The sequence below is a fragment of the Serinus canaria genome, chromosome 3, assembly GCF_022539315.1.
Source record: "Serinus canaria isolate serCan28SL12 chromosome 3, serCan2020, whole genome shotgun sequence".
NCBI classification, from domain to species: domain Eukaryota; kingdom Metazoa; phylum Chordata; class Aves; order Passeriformes; family Fringillidae; genus Serinus; species Serinus canaria.
In genome coordinates, this window is record NC_066316.1 from 38,930,127 (window position 1) to 38,947,045 (window position 16,919).

Consider the following 16,919-nt stretch of genomic DNA (forward strand, 5'->3'; position numbering starts at 1 on the left):
TTACTCTACCATATCCCTCCTTGAGGACCATAAAACCCAGACAGAACTTCTGGGAAGGTGGCCACAGAGCTCCCAACACAACACAAAATGTCACAGCTTTCCCCAGGCAGGGATTCCAGAGAAATCTAGCAGATTATCAGAGACAAAAGCAGTTATTCCCAAGTGGATGAGCGATGCCTTTGCCGCAGTGCCCACAACTGCACTGCTCATCCCAGGCACCTGGCTGTGCCATCCAAGGGGCTGCATGCTCCCGGGGGAGAGCCTCCAAATACTGGGGAGGAAGAACAGACCAGCTCTGAAAGGGGAAAAGTCACATTCCTGAGACTCCTGGAAGGTAAAAAGGGAAGGTCATGCTATGATTTAAGCAGCTGAGAGCCTCGTGCAATTCTTTTCTCCAGCGAAAAGGACTGCACTTATCACTACTCAACCCCAGCATCCCCAGCTGCTGCAGAAGAACTGCACAGCTGGATGTATTACTCACTGGTTAGCCAAGAAACAACTACACACTGATCCAGCTGACACGAACATTGAGAGCACAGAAGTATCTTGAGGAGACAGCTTTTTTCTCCACCTAGGGAAGTTTAGTGTCTGGGGGTTATTCTGGAACATGTGGAAGTTGAGTTTTGGTTTTGTTCCAGCATCAGCCCTGGGCTGAGAGGTAACCTGGCCCAGCTGAGCCCCACCAGGCAGGGCAGTGCTACAGGAGACACACCAGCTCCAGAAGAACTCGCAGACCTAGAGCCCACACTTCTTCTTGGAGGGTGATGAAATGATGGACAAGTGATCTGGGAATACATCTGCTAAAGAAAGGGGCAACAAAAACATTTTTAAAAACACAATAAAGGCAACAGCAGCAATAATGTCCATGTTAGGAATATCATGAACTGAATTTGTGCATGTAAATCAACACATTTAGTTGGACAAGGAAGAAGGTGAAGCTGGAAAGGAGTCTCTAGGAAGGAAGACAGAATAAGGGAGCACTGGGAATCTGAAAAGCTATTTGACAGGGAAGAAAAAAAACAACAAAGCAGCTGACAGTAAGTTTGCTCTCTCACTCTTGCTCTAAAATGGAAGCAGTGATGAAACCTCACACCAGCAAACACTACAGTAGAGATTGCTGCTGTGGCTACAGAAGCAGCCCTGGAAGACTTCAGCCCTGCCTCAGATCACATCTGATCTCACACACAGTTCCCAAGAGACCCAGGAGCCCTTAAGCCCAGACCCCCAGCTCCCTGACGACCACCAGGCCAGGTTCTCACCCAGTGAGATGAGACATTTAATGTCAAAAGTGTACAAATAAATACCAAAACATTAACAGAAAGGAAAGGAGGGACATGGACACAGCAAAGAAGTCCATCCCCTCTGGTCAGCAGGGCAATCTAAACACATTATACCCAGGTCTTTCTCAGCTGCTTCTCTGCTGTGCTGAGCTTTCCAGTCACCATTCCTTTAGCAGGTGCTAAAGACACTTCTACAGAAGTGTTCAAAAGCTTTGTGCAAGAGGGTCAGGAAAATACCCCTCATGAGCACCATGCCTGATATTTAATCTTACTCATACAAAAAGATCAAACCAAGCTTCCAGCTGCTGTTTGCCTTCAGTGTTGCAACTCAGTATAAAGGCATCACTTGGGTTTTCTTTGCTGCTGCTTCAGCTGTAGGAATTTCCATTGTATCTGGAATTAGCATGCAGGAAGCAGGGGAAAAGGGTTTTCTTCAGTTGCAGACCTCTTACAGGATTTTGTTGACATACTCATTTTATGTACAAAAGCATACAGTCCCCTCCTTTGCAAACTCCTCTTTCACAGAGCCAATATATGTATTTAAAATAATGTACCCCTTTAATACAGTTTTTATTGTTCAAACAAGTATTATTTTAAGCACAGTGAATACAGGAAGAATTCCAAAGGTGAAGCAACAGGAACTGAGGAAAGAGAGAAGGCAGATGGGAAGACAGCAGTGACAATGGGACAAAGATTCCCCCCCAGCAGGCCCTTATCTCCAAAACAAAGTGAGAACCTGAACACCAGCTCTATTTATGTCCCTTCCATCTAGCTGCACTGTTTAAGGACACCAGAAAAGTTAGGGAACAAACATAGATGACAAAGGCAAGGAGAAAAAACTTCAACAACCGCACTGCAATTAACCAACAGAAAGGAAAATTTCCTCTTATTCTGGCATAACATAATAATAACATAATCCTGTAGGAAAGCAAAGGATGGAGAAAATAAAAAAGAAATCCAAATAACTCTTGCCAGCTACTTCCAATTCACTCCAAAACACCAAGGAGAGACAGGCTTGCAGTCACTAGAAAAGGATATTTGAGTGGCATCAGGTATCAGATAAAAGAGCCAAAAAACTCTTGGGGTAGGAAAGACTGGTTTTCCCATTATTCCAGACTGGCCAATGGTAGTGGGGGCATGACTTGCAGAGAGTTAAACTCTGTAGTTCAGGTACAAGAATTATCCCATTCTGGAATATTCACAAGCACAATACAAGTCCTCCAGAGTAGTGGTGTTTGAAATCCAAGAGCCCAGACACTTCTCAAGCCAAGAGAAACAAGAAATCCCCCTGCAGAAACGACCATCTCAGAAAGCAGATCCAAAAACCAGGGACTGCAGCCCTTGGCCTCTCGGGCAGCACGCTGCCTGGCAAGGCAAGTCTCGAGGCACTGCACTCTGGTTTGACAAAGCCAGCACACTTTCTGAAGGGGGATCACACTCCGGGATGTTCTGAGCTCTGATGACAGATCTGTGGTCAGGTTCTCCAGCAGCAGCTCAGGGAGTGCCTGAGTGACAGCAGAGCAGTGACCACAGCAACCAGGCAGTGATGAAAAGATGCTCACCAAGGCAGCCAAGGGGAAATGAAACTGAAGTTTAAAAATATCTTGAGTGAAAATTTAATGGTGATAGGGTGGGGGAGAAAAAAAAAAATCAGATGTCCATGAAAACTGTAAACTGCTAAGGCAGGACACCACACAAAAACTGTGGCTGCCCTGTCTATGCTCCCTCCCTTCACATCCTGATGAAATCACCTGAAATCACCAACTTCAACTCCAAAATCTCTGAGGCAGACAAATGGCACACCACCTTCCATTCACACAAGCAGAAGGGCAGAAGAAACAAACAGATTTTAACTTTTCTTCGTGATTTAAAGTGAGTTTATTTGTTGCTGGTTGTTATGTTTTGGGGTTTTCTTCTATTTGGCTTACACTGAAGTCTTTAAAATAAAAATGTCATAAAGAAAGACTGAAAGCAACAGGATCCAAGTCATTATGTGCAGCATTTTAGGCCAGCATTTTTATGAGAAGAACAGCTCCATTGGATTTAACTCCCTTGTCTTGCTGTGCTCTCCTGATAGCATTAAAATGCTATCTACAGGAGTAGCACAGCAGAGCCAAAAATTGTATCAAAGAAAGTGAATCCTCTAGGATTTCCTCCACCCTGCTTCTAACTTCTTTTTTCCCTGAGGATCTGAGGAAACTCAAGCATTTCTCCTGGTCAGGCAGTAGCAGAGGCTTGAGTCAGAGTTTGTCCAGCAGCTTTTGCTGACAGATCACAGGCACAAGGGCTGCCTGCTCAGACCCCTGCAGCAGCATCACTTCTGGGCTGACAAATAAAAAGTCATCCGTGACATCAAGGTGAGCAGGTGTGACAAAGCACCTATGAGAGCTAAGATATCAACAAAAATCCAATCAGCCAAACATGCCTCCAAAACTAACTACAATGACTCACTGGATCAGTCACAGAGGGAGAAAAACATTACAGGAAAAAAATCAGTCATTTCAGCAACTGATTCTCTTAATTACAAACTATACCCCATTTGACACCACCCTGGGATTTGGGCTCCAGTCTTGGTGTCACCTCCATGTGTTTACCCACAGACAGCAGCACTGCTCCCAGAGCATCTGGGACCCTAAAAAAACAATGTCCAGAAGTACATACACAAATGCTACATTTATCCCCCTTTTTCTTGCAATGGAGGTGCTAAGATAAGACCCATTTTACATGACCCTGAATTTACAGCTGTTGCTTTCTGCCAGATGTGCAATCCTCTCCAGGGAAGGCTTTGCCTGATGGGGATGGCACTTGCTCTTTCAATCCTTTCTCACTTGCTCTTTCAATCCTTTCTTTTCAACAGCAACAATGTCATGGGTATTATTGTGAGATCAATGAAAGAAATAAATATTCTCATTCCTCAAACTTACACACCATCAACAGCATCCTTTTCTTTCCTTTTTTTTTTCTTTTTTTCTTTCCTTTTTTTTTTTTTTTTTAACATCCAGCAAGAGCTAGAAACATTTCCTTCTCCTTTCTCTGTCCACCTCACCAATCACATCACAGATCCTAGCGTTTCTTCCTTCTGCAATGTTTTGATTTAGGACTACCAAGCAAAAAGCTCACAAGCATGGTTTCCTTCCCCCAACAGCCTCACTTTCTGCTTCCTCTAGACTTGCTTTGAGACAATCAAATGTAATTCTTAAATTACATTTAAGTAATTTAAGTCTCTTAAGTATCAGTTCTGCTGGAGCTTTACAGCACACTGTTCTATGTAAGGAAACAAAGTTTGCATTGCTGTGACGTGGGGCTGGTTCCTCATTTTTCTCTGCTGCTCTTTTAAGTGTCTGTACAAAATGTCCTGCTGACCCAACTGAAGCTGAGTGATAAGCAGCTGATCTACTGTCTTTTACCCGACGTCTCCTATCTAAAACCATCTCCTTAAGCAAGCCATATGCTGCAAACATACTTTGAAATGTCTCCATATAATCCAAGAAGCAGAACTGTTTGTCAAGTAGCACACACACTACTGCTGGCCACTTGGAATAACCATCAGCCACAAGTAGGTACATATGCTCATTGTGATCTGCAAAAATCAGCATGGCATCTTTGCCAAGGCTTAGCAAATGCCAGAGTGGTTTCTGGTTTCAGTAACTAACATTCACTCTGGCTAATTTCTTCTTCTACATGGAGTTCCAAGTCTGATTACCAACCACAAATACATAACAAATTGCTTCTTTCAATTTGTTGTGGTGATATTCATGCCTCTCACCCAACATCCCAACATGAAAGATTTATGGTATTAATCATGCACATCATAGTAAACAGTCATTCTCTACTGTCAATTGCATTTTTCTGCTGAAATAAGGATGAAAGTGCTGAGCTGCTTATCGTTTGACCAGCCAGAACACAAACTATTATTGTGCTATTTTAACCAAAGCTGGGGCTTAGTTTCTATGGGTAACATCTTCAGATGCAGCGACACAGTACAGGAGCTTGACTATCCTATTTAAAAAAAACAATTTAGAAACTTAATCACAGCTAAATGCAGGGCTTGTCTGTGCAAGGAGTTATTCAGAAATAGCTTTTCAAAATTAAAGATTAATTCCAGACCTGCTGTTCAGATGTTCTCTTTCACCACTTAATGCAGAAAACTGCATTAGGCAGTTTACACTTCTGCATCTATTCTTGCTTGAAAGACACCACAGATCAAGAAGAACCCTGGCATTTGTCTTGCTGGAGTTTGCAGCTGTGGGATTGCAGCAGCTAAGCTGCTGCAGCCATCAAACTTCCAACTGCACCCCACAGTAAGCCAGCTAGTTGGATTTACAGGATTCTCATGCAGTGGCTCTAGCAGGAGTTGAGTTGACTCTCCTTGTTCTCACTGCAACCCAAAGGAAGCACGAACCTGGTGTAGGTGTCCCAGCACGTCGCTGCCGGGTGACCCCAGGCACAGGGGCTCAGCACACACCACGGGGCTCACTCAGGATGTTGCAGGAGTGGCTGGAGCACAAGCCAGGCAGAGCCCCACACTGCTACTGCTGCACTGCCATCAGGAGCCAAAATTGTGAATTTAAAGCTAGCTCAAGAGTGCACGCACAAGTCGCAGTCCTACTTCTCCATAGGCGTTAGTGTGTGTGCACTGTAAGTCAAATTGTCAAACAAATACCACTGACACCAAGTCCTTTTGGCCTTCATTAGCATTTGGGAAACAAACACTAGAAATTTCTCTGTCGTCATACTTATAAGAAAACTAAGAATATGGTTTAGCACATACCTAAAATGACAAAATGTGTTGGAATATTCATATATTCTTTTTGCTTCCTCAGAAGCTGTGCTCTGCTCTGGCACCCAGCCATATTTTAGAGTCATAACACTTGATATCACAACTTCTCCTTTGTCCCAGGCACTGCCCCTAATCATGTAACTGCTTTTCTTCCCATCCCAAATCTTTGCTCCTTCATGGCAAAAACAGCCTTTCTGTCTTTCCACTAGGTACCATCAACAGTCATTTAACCTCCTCCATTCATGACAGAAGTTTTCCATACCAAGAAATACTGCTTCTTTGATCAACTGCAAAATAATTAAAATTGCTGCAGTGACTCAACAGTTTCCAAAACTGATTCTTCTGCAGATCCAAGCACAGCAAAGCCACGTGGGTACCCACAACTGAAACATTTCTGGTGCTCAACTTCTAGAAGACCTCCAAAGGGTGTCCTAAAATAAATCCCAACCCATGCCAAAGATGAGTTAAATTGGTAGTGAACGACAAAACATGGTTTTGTTTTCTTACTAAAAAAAGCTTGATTCTGTGATAACTGGATCAGAGCCTATTTTCAATGGCTTATTCAATGGCCCACTTTTTAAGGACGTATTTACCTTGGATCTATCAGCCACAGGGATTGCACTTGATACCAACTGCACTTTACCAGAGAGAAAAGGATGGGTAAAACTTTGCTGATGTTCGATTCTCCATTCTGCCATCGGCAAATCACTTTATCTCCATCTCATTTCCCCACGCGCAGAGTGGAATAACCAGGCAACAGAAGCATTGTAAAGGTGGAAGTTCACAGATATTGAAGGGATGGGAGACACATTAGCCCACAAGAAATCCTACATGTACGTTGTGAGAGGGATTTTCAGGGTCTATCAGATGCAGATGCCCCTACCAGTTGATATTCTTAACGCCCCAGCTGTATTCACATGACTGGCAGAGGAATTCAGTCTCCCATCACCAGCTGGCTCTTGCTGCTCAGGTTACTTTTATGAGCCTCAAGTTCTCACTGTTCTGCTATTTTGAGGAATGCTCCAAGTCAGAATAATCCATTTATTAAACTTAGGAAAAGACACTCATTCTTCATTCTGAATCTACAAATGCCTTTTTCTGCTACGCAAGGCATGCAACAAGCACCAGAAGGTGAAACAGTATTTGTAAGCAAAACCCATTTTGACACGTTTCTGAAACATCTGTCTGAATCACATCTTTGTTTTTCCTTTTTATTTCATCATAAAGGCACATAAGAGATGCACAAGATTCCCATCCACATTTATTTTAAAACAATTTACACTAATTAGTGAAGGACCATTTCCTTCTGAAACAGAAGCAGCAATCGCAAGCAGTTACTCTTGTATTAAATGTCCACCTGCAGACATCCTAAAGCTTTTCTCACAGCTTGACTTCAGCTTTCAATGTTTTGTCAGTTCTTCTTTAGGCAACATTTGCTTATTTGTCTTCAGAAACTGCTGTTCTTACTGCACCTTTGTCAATTGCTATCCTCACTCTGCCATTTCCATTTACAGGAACACAGCAAAAGTATCTGGATGCCATTTGTCCTATGTTACAGCTCACAGTGGAGAGAAACCACAAGCCAGCAGATCACAGCCAGGAGGAATTTTTGTTACACTGGTGGTGTCTCCCTTATGCAAGCTAAAGCAAAGGGTAACAGCCATGAGTGATTTGCAGCAGGAGTGAAAAAGGAAACACAAGAAAGCAAGAGCCTGGCTAGAGCAATAAAAGCTGCTCGAGGTCCTCGCTTGCCGCCTCGATGCACCCTCTCCCTGGAGGTCTGCAGCCCAGCACAGAGCCGTGACCAGCTCACAGAGCAGAGCTGGTGACTGCACATCACCAGGCCACTCCAGCACAACAGCTGTCCCCAGTGGGCTGTCCTGCTCTATTCACAACCACTGAAATACAGAGCTGTGTCTACACAGCTGTTCCTTGCTAGCACAATACTAAGAACACTGAGTGCTTTGCAGAAGGAGCATCCTTCTCAGAGGAGTTCAAGCATTACTAGAACCATAAAGCTCTCTCTTCACTTTGGGAATACAGTCACAAGCACACACTGGAGTAACCACATTGCCTAGTCTAGAAGAACAAATGGAAAATTTAAAAATCTAATTATTTATATTCAGCTGCCTCTCTACTTCCCTGGTTAACTTTGGGTGTCTTCTTTTGCCAGCCATGGGCCATAGTATTTGGGCATTAAAACGAAAACTTTAGTCAGAAGCTGACCTTGGATACAGCATGGCAAATACAGTGGGGCAAAGAACTCCCTGCAGGTGGTCACAATGCTCAGAAGACACCATTGCTCTAGGCTAGGGCCCCCATAAGCCATGTTTTCCAAGGGCCAAAGAACCAGCACCAATCCTGCCCCTCTGTGGGCCACTCAGCTCTGCTGCATCACAGAACCAAGGCCACAGATATATCACAGCATAAATGACCTCAACTGAGAATTTTAAAGCCCAATAGTCACACATCACCTTGCTGTCTTTTCTTCCCCTGCCAGAACAAGGCCATGCATGACTATCTCTCTTCCCTCACATCCATTCAGATTGCTTTAATCCTACCTTTTCGAGAACCAAATACAACCAACCAAAAGCCTAAACAAACAAAACAAAACAAAACACAAACCCCCAAACCACAACTACACAGATATGTTAAAGGGAAAAAAAAAAAGAGAAGAAAAAAATGAGGGAAAACCTAATGAAGGATTTAAGAGGCCTGCACTCACTTTTTTGAAAAATCTTTGTTTGGAAATGGACAAGAAAGAGTGGAAGAATAACACATTCATAATCCCGGAGAGAGGAAGGAGAGAGAAGAAGACAAACAGAAAAGAGGTAATAGTAAACAAACAAACAAACAAACGGGGGATGGTTATGTAGTGCTTGGGTGCAGTTTGACAGAGCTCCAGATCCTAAAACGAACCCGGGACAGACGCAAAGCCACATGCAGGCAGCCAGCTCCAAAACCTGGACGCGGCAGCTCCATCCAGGACGCTCCCCACAGCCTCCGGGAAGATGCCGGGAAGAAGGACAGGGGGATCCCGCCCGAAGGTGGTCCCGGGAAGCAGAGCCGCCTGCGGGCTCCCCCCGTGCATCCCGGCACCGGGCGGGAGCGTGTCCCGAGGAAATGCCGGCGCCGCTCTCCCGGGAAAGGGGCGCTGGCCGGGCCCCCCCGCCGGGGCCGCGCAACGCCTCCCTCTGCCGGGCAGCGGCGGAGGCGCGGCCCCGCCGGCCAGATGTGCTCCGCAGCCACAGCTGGAGAGGAGCTGCCGGCAGCACGGGGAAGGACGGGAAGCCTATTCCAAGGGTGGGAGGAGAAGCAGGAACCGCCTGCGGCGGAACTTTCTGCGTGGGCAGAAGACACAGAAAATAAGCGGGAGTCTAAACCTTCGATCCGAGAAACACCCGACTCTGGGCACAAAGGCTCTCGGGCTCCCATCATGCGCTGTCCCAGCTAACCTAGGGGTAACAGCCCTTCTCACGCCAGAATTTCGTTGAGACCAGATCAGCGGTAGCCCAGTATCTCCATTTCCTCCTCCACTTCTCGAGCTCTTTCCTAGCTCTTTAATGCAGCATTTCTGAGTCTCAGCTCCATGGATTGTCACACATTTAATTTCTTCTTTTAAACAGTAAGCAAGTAATTAGCTATAAGAAACAAACTTTTATTGTTTCTTCAATCGACTTCCCCAAATGAGAGACAGATGAGAGCTCTTCTTCTTTTCAAATCAAAGTACTTTGGATCCTACCAGAGTAGAGATCTCACCATTTAAACATGGGCACAGAGACATAAAAGACACAAATTCTCCTTTTCCACTTCTCAACACATCACTGTCTCTGGTAGATCCTTAAAGCCTTCCCAGATCAGCATTCTGCTGTGTGGTGTCAATGCCACAGCTCTCTCCTTTCCTCCACAAGCTCAGGGGACACTGGCACATTTTACCCTTTCCAATTTAAGCCTGTACCACACCAGAGGATGATGATCAGCAGAAAGTATCTGGGACACAGGCACATGGTGTGTTCACCTTGACTGCTTGAGAGCAGAGATGGTAAAGTTTTCTTAATAGTTCCAGCATACCTAAGACATGGTAGCCCAGCATCCCTGGGCTGCCAGGTATGTCCTAAAGAAACACATACTGTATCATCAGATGTGGGCACCCACTGCCTTTCCAAGAACAAACCAACATTATCCACTGTCTCTTGTCTAGAGGGCTCATCTTCCCCACAGCAAAGCACAGCCCCTTCTGACAGCACAACACAGCAACCCCTCTGCACAAAAAACACCAACATCTCACCTGATGAGAACTTCACCAATGATCTGTCTCTGCAGAGCTCACACACAAACCAGTTGCCTGTGGACTTACCTTATGCCACCTAGAGAAGCCTTTTGCAGGTAGGGTTTGGGACATTTCCATGAACAGAGTGAGAAACACCTTCCCCCCCAAGCTGTCTTTCACTAGTACAAATGCACTCTCAGCACACTGGCACTGGGCAGAAGGCAATTTTCCCCCACCCCCCTCTGCCCTCCTGATAACAAGCCATAGCCATGCAGGCATGGTTCTTAGCTTAATGCTAATAGACTATGCTTAATGAACCAAGAGAGCACAGTGTGTATGGAGGGAGGGACTGGAAGCCTGAAACCACACTATTCAAGCAAGCAGAATAGCAGTAACTCATCAAAACACAGGCAAAACTGTAGGGCTTCTGGTTGATGGGAAGTGTCACAAGATCCCTGAGTTACCAGCATGGAAATCATTTTTATCTTTACTTCAAAATAAGAACAGCAGCCTCAGCAGCACAGAACCCCTTACTGCCACTACTGAATTACTGTCTCGAACCTCCAGGGCCATCTTCTGCTCCATCTTCCACTTATTGGGAGTCACTTACTACACCCACCTCCCCCCCTCTTTCAAACTCATCTGAAATCATATATATATATTTCAGAAACTCCAGTGTGAACCTGACACGGTGATAATTTTAAAAGCTGTGCTGCTCATGTCAAATTATTCAACATCTGTCTTCATGTTCCCACAAAAATTAGCATAGGATGGTGGTTTCTGATGACACCTATAGTGAAATATTTTGACTTCATCCAGCAAGTTGCAAACAACCTGTCAAGAGGATAATGTCAGTTTTCTAGTACTGCATATTAAAGTCAATTGAGGGCTTATCTGGTTTGTGAAGCTATGACCTGACCTAAAACCAGAGGCTCTAGTGTCACAGAAGAGTAAATCTGACACATTACAACTGAAGAACAGCAAGGTATTCTGAAGCTGGACAGATTTAATGTCTTGACCTATAAGAGCTGATCAAGAACTATGCAAATCTTGGACCAACCCAGTCCATTGGTGAAACTAGTCCTACAGCACTCCAGTTAGAAAACTTATTCCTCAAAAGACTATGCAGCCTAGGCCAACCCAGATTGAAGAGCTGGACAGCAAAGAGAAATGACTGAGCACAAAGGATGCATGTACATCCATGTTTATATGTGTACACACACACACACACATATTTAGTTTGGAGGGCCACTGTGTTCAAGCATTGCATTTTCCCAACACAATCAGCCAAGAAGTGGCTCACAGGAGCCAGCTCCATCATTCCTTTAGCCAGAAATCTCTTCAGCCATTTCTGAAGACACAGGGTGCACTGAGATGACAGAAAGGTACCTGAAGAACTCCCTGTCTTGGCCCCTGTTACTGGTGGCAGAATAGCTCTAGACATAGGCACATGAGAGGGATGGATCCAGATAGGCAGGCTCCAAGTGACATTAGAGTGCCTGTGTCCCTGCCAGCAGAAGACATGGATGCATACAGGTTGCAAGAGGGTGTGAGGCAGTCTACGTTAAAAAAAAAATTCTAGGAAAAGTGTTTTTACTTAAAAAAACCGAAAAAACCAAGAACAAAACAGGTTAAAGGAGCAGGAAAGAAATCATGTCATGTGTACATGAAATGAAAAAGTGTGGTTGTTTATAGCCTAAACGCCGGATATGTTTTACTATGACACTCCTCCATCACAGACACAAGAAAACAGTCTTCCACTAGTTTGCAGGTTTTTTTGCTGTCTGTAGTGGCATCTCAGGGATGATTCAATGTGATGGTGTCTCTTAAAACAAAGAGCCTTAACAGGACATTTATTCCCCACCTCCAAGGCCCAGGCAGGACTACCCCACACTCCAAGTGCTTCACCCCACCTGTTTCAAGTACAGCCCATCCAGTCCCTCTGATCATGGTGCCAGGCAGAGCTTTCCTTGCTGCCCAACCTGAACATTTCCTTTCATTCCCTTTCCATCACCTTGCTGTATGTAGCCCCTCACCACACACAGTGATGCCCATTCCTGCAATGTCTTTTCTGCAGTTGAATTAGGAGAGGCAGGGGACAAAACATCCCACTTTTTTATTCTGCCTGAAAGGCTGCTGTGGATCAGTGGGACTGTGCTAATTGCAAGACAACCCAGAAATGTTAATTATACACTGCACATGGAGCAAGCACAGCAGCACCAGTGTGCACACCAAACTAGAGCTACCCAAGTCCTGGAATCTAGAAAGCAGAGTGGGAGGAAAGATGCATGCTTTTCCCTTTGAATGCCACCACCACGCCCCAATCCTCCCCTCTCAGTCTAACTCACAGTCTTTAAGTGTTGATAACTACAAGCCTTGAAGGGCAAGTCCCCTGTCTCCATAGCTCTTCCTTCCTCCTCCTCAATTCTGACATTTTCTAGAGATCTATTACAGCTGGCTTCTCATCTTGACCAGCAACACTAACACACCAGGACTGAAAAGCACATGCAGTCTGGGAAATAGGCTACCACAAAAGGCTGATAAAAGTTGCCTCTTGGCAGCCTGCTGAATTGCCTTCCCCATCAGGCCAGCCTTGTCTCACTGCAACAAACAAGGCTGAAAGAATGGGATCAGCTAATGAGAAGAGGGTTTCAGACACACTTCAGTCATTACAACAAATGCCAATTTATATAACAAGCCTCTTCAGGTAGCAGGCAAAAAGCACCTTGACTCCTAATTAAATTGCACCTCAATTGCAAATGTTTCTTTCCCAGAACCCCCCTTATCCACATTTTATTTATACCATTCATCTCAATAAACCTCTCCAAAGACTCTGCTCTCCCAGACAGAGGTCTTTTGTGCACATCCATGTGGGTGTATTATTTAAAGGGTACATCACATGGATACTTTATCTTGTTTAATCTGATTTAATCTCAGGAGATTTGCTAAAGTAAAATATATTTATAGACCCACAGAGATGCCTCCCCCAGTCTCCACTGCCAATATGCAAAGGCAGGAAAAGAGATCTGAACCGTGACACATGAGTTCCCATAATTTTTACATTAGGTGCCACATGAGATTGACATTCACAACACAGAATGCTGAAGTACAGCTTAAAGCTATGGCAAGAGACCAATACAGAGGAAAAACCCAAGTGGAGGGGGGGCAGTGGGACTAATTTCTAATCCTGCTTTTTATCTATCCTTGCGCATATAACAATATTAATCCAGCTCTGCTTGAGCCATCAGTAACAGCAACCTCACATCAAAAGAAACAGTGCTGGCTGCAGAAGGCATGAAATCAGCCCAGGGTAGTGGACTGAAGGCAGAATTGGTGAGGACAATATGAGAACTATTAGTCACCGTCCAAGTTTGCAGCGTGCTGATTCCACGAGACACTGCTCTGGGCTGCACTCAGCGACAACTGCGCATTAACGCTCCTGTTGTTCGATAGTTTGGAGAGGCAGGGGTGGGAAGAGGAAGGAAGACACTAGATTTCCCCTTTGTGTAGTTAAGTAAGAGAACAGATAGAAATAGTGGACCATTTTGGCTTAAAAGGATGCCTTCATCTTAGTGTATGTGTGCATCTGTGCTTTCTTTTGTACACAGCTTCTTCAGTCTCTCTCTGAGAGAAAAAGACAAAAACATCAGTAAGTTATTCTGAAGATCTAATAGCAGCAACTCTGTCAAATGCAAGTTCACTGAAGTGTATGAAAAAATACAACAGGCAACCCTTTAAAGCACATTCAAGCAAACCTGGTTTTAAGCTCTGTCCCTCTTGCTACAATCCTAGGCAGCGAGTCCATTCTACAGCAGCTGACAGCAAAAACACTCAAGTGAAATAATAAAAGTTCAGCTAGAAGCAGATCACCTGTTTTAAAAGATAAAATTATATGCCCTGACCAGGTTTCTGTACCACAAACTCATTCTACTCCTCATCTTTCCAGCGTTTCAAGGATCATACAATTTTTGTCTGGATATACAGACTGGGAGAAGAAAACACATATACTGAGAAGAAGAAAGAAAAAAATAAAGGAAGCTAAACACCCTCTATTTAAAATGGTTATTTTACAAAACAGACCCAAACCCAAATTAACATCCCAGTCCTCCAGGAGAAAGGAGGAATTGTTTCCATTAAAGAAATACATCATTAAAAAGTGACCTACAAAGACTTACCCATAGTCAGTGAGACTGAACTGATCTTTGCCAGAGCTCACACAAGAGACTGGCTGCGTGCTGTTAAAAAAGAGGGAGCGGGGGGGCTGGACTCTCTCACTGGGGTCTCTCTTCAGAGCTCAGAGAGCTTGGCTTGTTAGAGGCAGTGGCATGCCTTCCAGAAGGACTTAACAGCAACGCACAACTGAGTTGTAAGCCAAGATAAAGCAGGCTTGTTATGAGAGACAAGTCTTGTGGGTTGCTTTTATTTATTTTTTCCCAGTGTATTGAAAATGCAGATCTTGCAAAGCAAGAATTCAGAGGGGGCTGGGAGAAGGAAAGGGGGGCTGCACGTCTGGCTAAAGTAAACCCCGGGTGTTCTCTCAGCCCGGGGCTTGTGCTCGGCGGCACGGGGTGTCATCCCCCACCTCTGCCCTCGCACTGAGGGGCTGAGGAAGCCAAACCTCTCATGAGGAGACCACCCGAGCTCGCCATTTGCCACCCTGCCTGCAAACAACGAAAGGAACTAAGCTCCGTAAATGCAAAAATAATAATAATAGTAAAAAAGGGGGGGGGAGGGAAAATCAAGCAGCTCGGCATCATCTCTGCCACAGACCAGCACCCACCCATCTCCATCACCTTAAGAAGAAAATCAACCGCGAAGTTCCACAGGGCGCAAAAACAGCCTCGCCTCCCCCCCCCTCCCCGGGCAGCCCGGCAGGGCCGGCCGTGGGGAGCCGAGCCGGGCGGAGCCGTGCCGGTGGCGGGAGCGGGGAGCCCCCGGCACACAGGGAACGACACCGGGCAGCCCGCACGCCCTTCTCCCTGCTTCCCCGTGCCGGTGGTCCTGAGAGCAAGGAAACCCGCAAGCGCATCGCCGGGAAGGGATCCTCCGTCCTCCCCCTGCCCCAAAGAAAATGCAACTCGGAGGTGCTCCCAGAGCCGCCCCCGCCGACATCAGCGCGGCGTCCCCACGCGAGGCGGGTGGGGAGAGGGGAGGCAGGGCCGGGTCTCCAGTCGCTCCCCAGGCGGCAGTCCCGCCGGCGCTCCCTCCGTGCCATCTCGGCCGACTCGTTCATGGGAGGCGGCCAGAGGTTACGGCGAGAAATTATGAAGTAGCTACAGGCGCTGGAAGCCCTAATGCTGCTCAGGCTGAGACGAGGTTCGGCGGCATCATTTACTTTCTCCTGCAGGTGCTTTTTAACTTTGATCCCACCGCCGCCGTCTGCGCCCTCGCCCCCCACCCCTCCTTCGCAAACAGCGACAACGTCTCTTACCGTACACCCCTTGTCCCCTGCTGTACACCGGCACCAGAGACAGGAATAAAAAACAGATCATGTCCATCTTCAAGGCAGAGCCTTCATCGCCGGCGAAGAAAAACAGCCAAAACAGCTCAGGCAGCATCCGGCGGGGGAGCAAGGAGCAGCCGAAAGCCTCCTGAAACACCGCCCCATGCGCCCCGCTCCGCGCCGGGCACCGGCGCCCCTCGGGCGGAGGACGGGACCCCCCACACAGGGGCCACCTGGGGGGTAAAATTAAAAATTTAAAGAAAATAAAAAAAGAAATAAAGAAAGGAGGGAGAGAGCTAGAGAAGGAGGCAGGGAGGGCAGAAACGCGGAGTACCGCTTCCCCTCTCCAGGTTGCTCGAGGATCTCCAGGCGAACAGGCAGCCGCACCCGCACTCGGGGTACGGAGAAAGGCCAGCCGGGGGGCACCGGGCCGGCACCGGGTAGGGCAGGAGCAGGACCCGGGCCAGCCCGGGCTCCTTTGTTCCGCGGGAGCTGCCGAGCGCTGCCCAAGTCCCACGTTGCCCGAAGTGCTGCCAACTGGGGCCAACTTGAGTGAGTCCTCACCCTCCCTCCTCCTGACGAGGCTCTGACCGCAGCCCCTGGAGCGGACGGGGAGAAGGAGAAGGAGGTGGAGAAAAAGGGGGGAAGCGAGGGTGGGGGGTAGGAGCCAGCTGCTGAAAGGCGGAGGAAGGGATAGGTGATTCTCGCTCCTCTTTTCCAGATCTTCTGAGGAGGGGATTGTTGTAATTAATCAAATCCAGGAAGGATTTTTTTTTTTTCTAAAGCGGCTCCCAAGAGCTCACCCAGCTGCACTGCACCGCCCCAACCAGCCTGAAGGGAGAAGCAACGGAGGAGCAGACAGACCACGCACCCTCGCAGCGCCTGCAGCTCAGCCCGGCTCTCCTCGCCTCCTCCCCAGCCTGCCAGGTCCTTCGCCCTTCAAAACTTTCCCTGATGTTTTGTGCCAGCCTCGTGCGGGTGCGTCGCCTCCGTGCTTGCCTGCTGCGCCCGCCTCGCAGAGGATTTGCCGCTGTACAGGGGCCCGTGTCTCTCTCCTTCGACGGCTGCCGGAGCTCCTAGTGGGAACTAACGGGCTGCAACTGGAAGGTAGCCGGCAATGAAGGACAAGAAGGTGGGCAAAGTTGA

General features: G+C 46.8%; 1 protein-coding gene across 2 annotated transcripts in view; it reads right to left on the reverse strand.

The window, feature by feature from the left end:
- The window catches only part of MDGA1 (MAM domain containing glycosylphosphatidylinositol anchor 1), a 138,677-nt gene extending 122,181 nt beyond the window's left edge, over positions 1-16,496 (reverse strand). Inside the window, exon 1 of one of the 2 annotated variants that reach the window (XM_050972886.1) lies at positions 8,980-9,185. In XM_050972886.1, coding sequence (XP_050828843.1) covers positions 8,980-9,151 — 172 coding nt within the window. In that variant the 5' untranslated portion in view covers positions 9,152-9,185. Of the gene's footprint in view, positions 1-8,979; positions 9,186-15,761 lie in introns of those variants that run through there. The other variant, XM_050972887.1, reaches the window with a different exon arrangement.
- Positions 16,497-16,919: the final 423 nt, after the last annotated feature.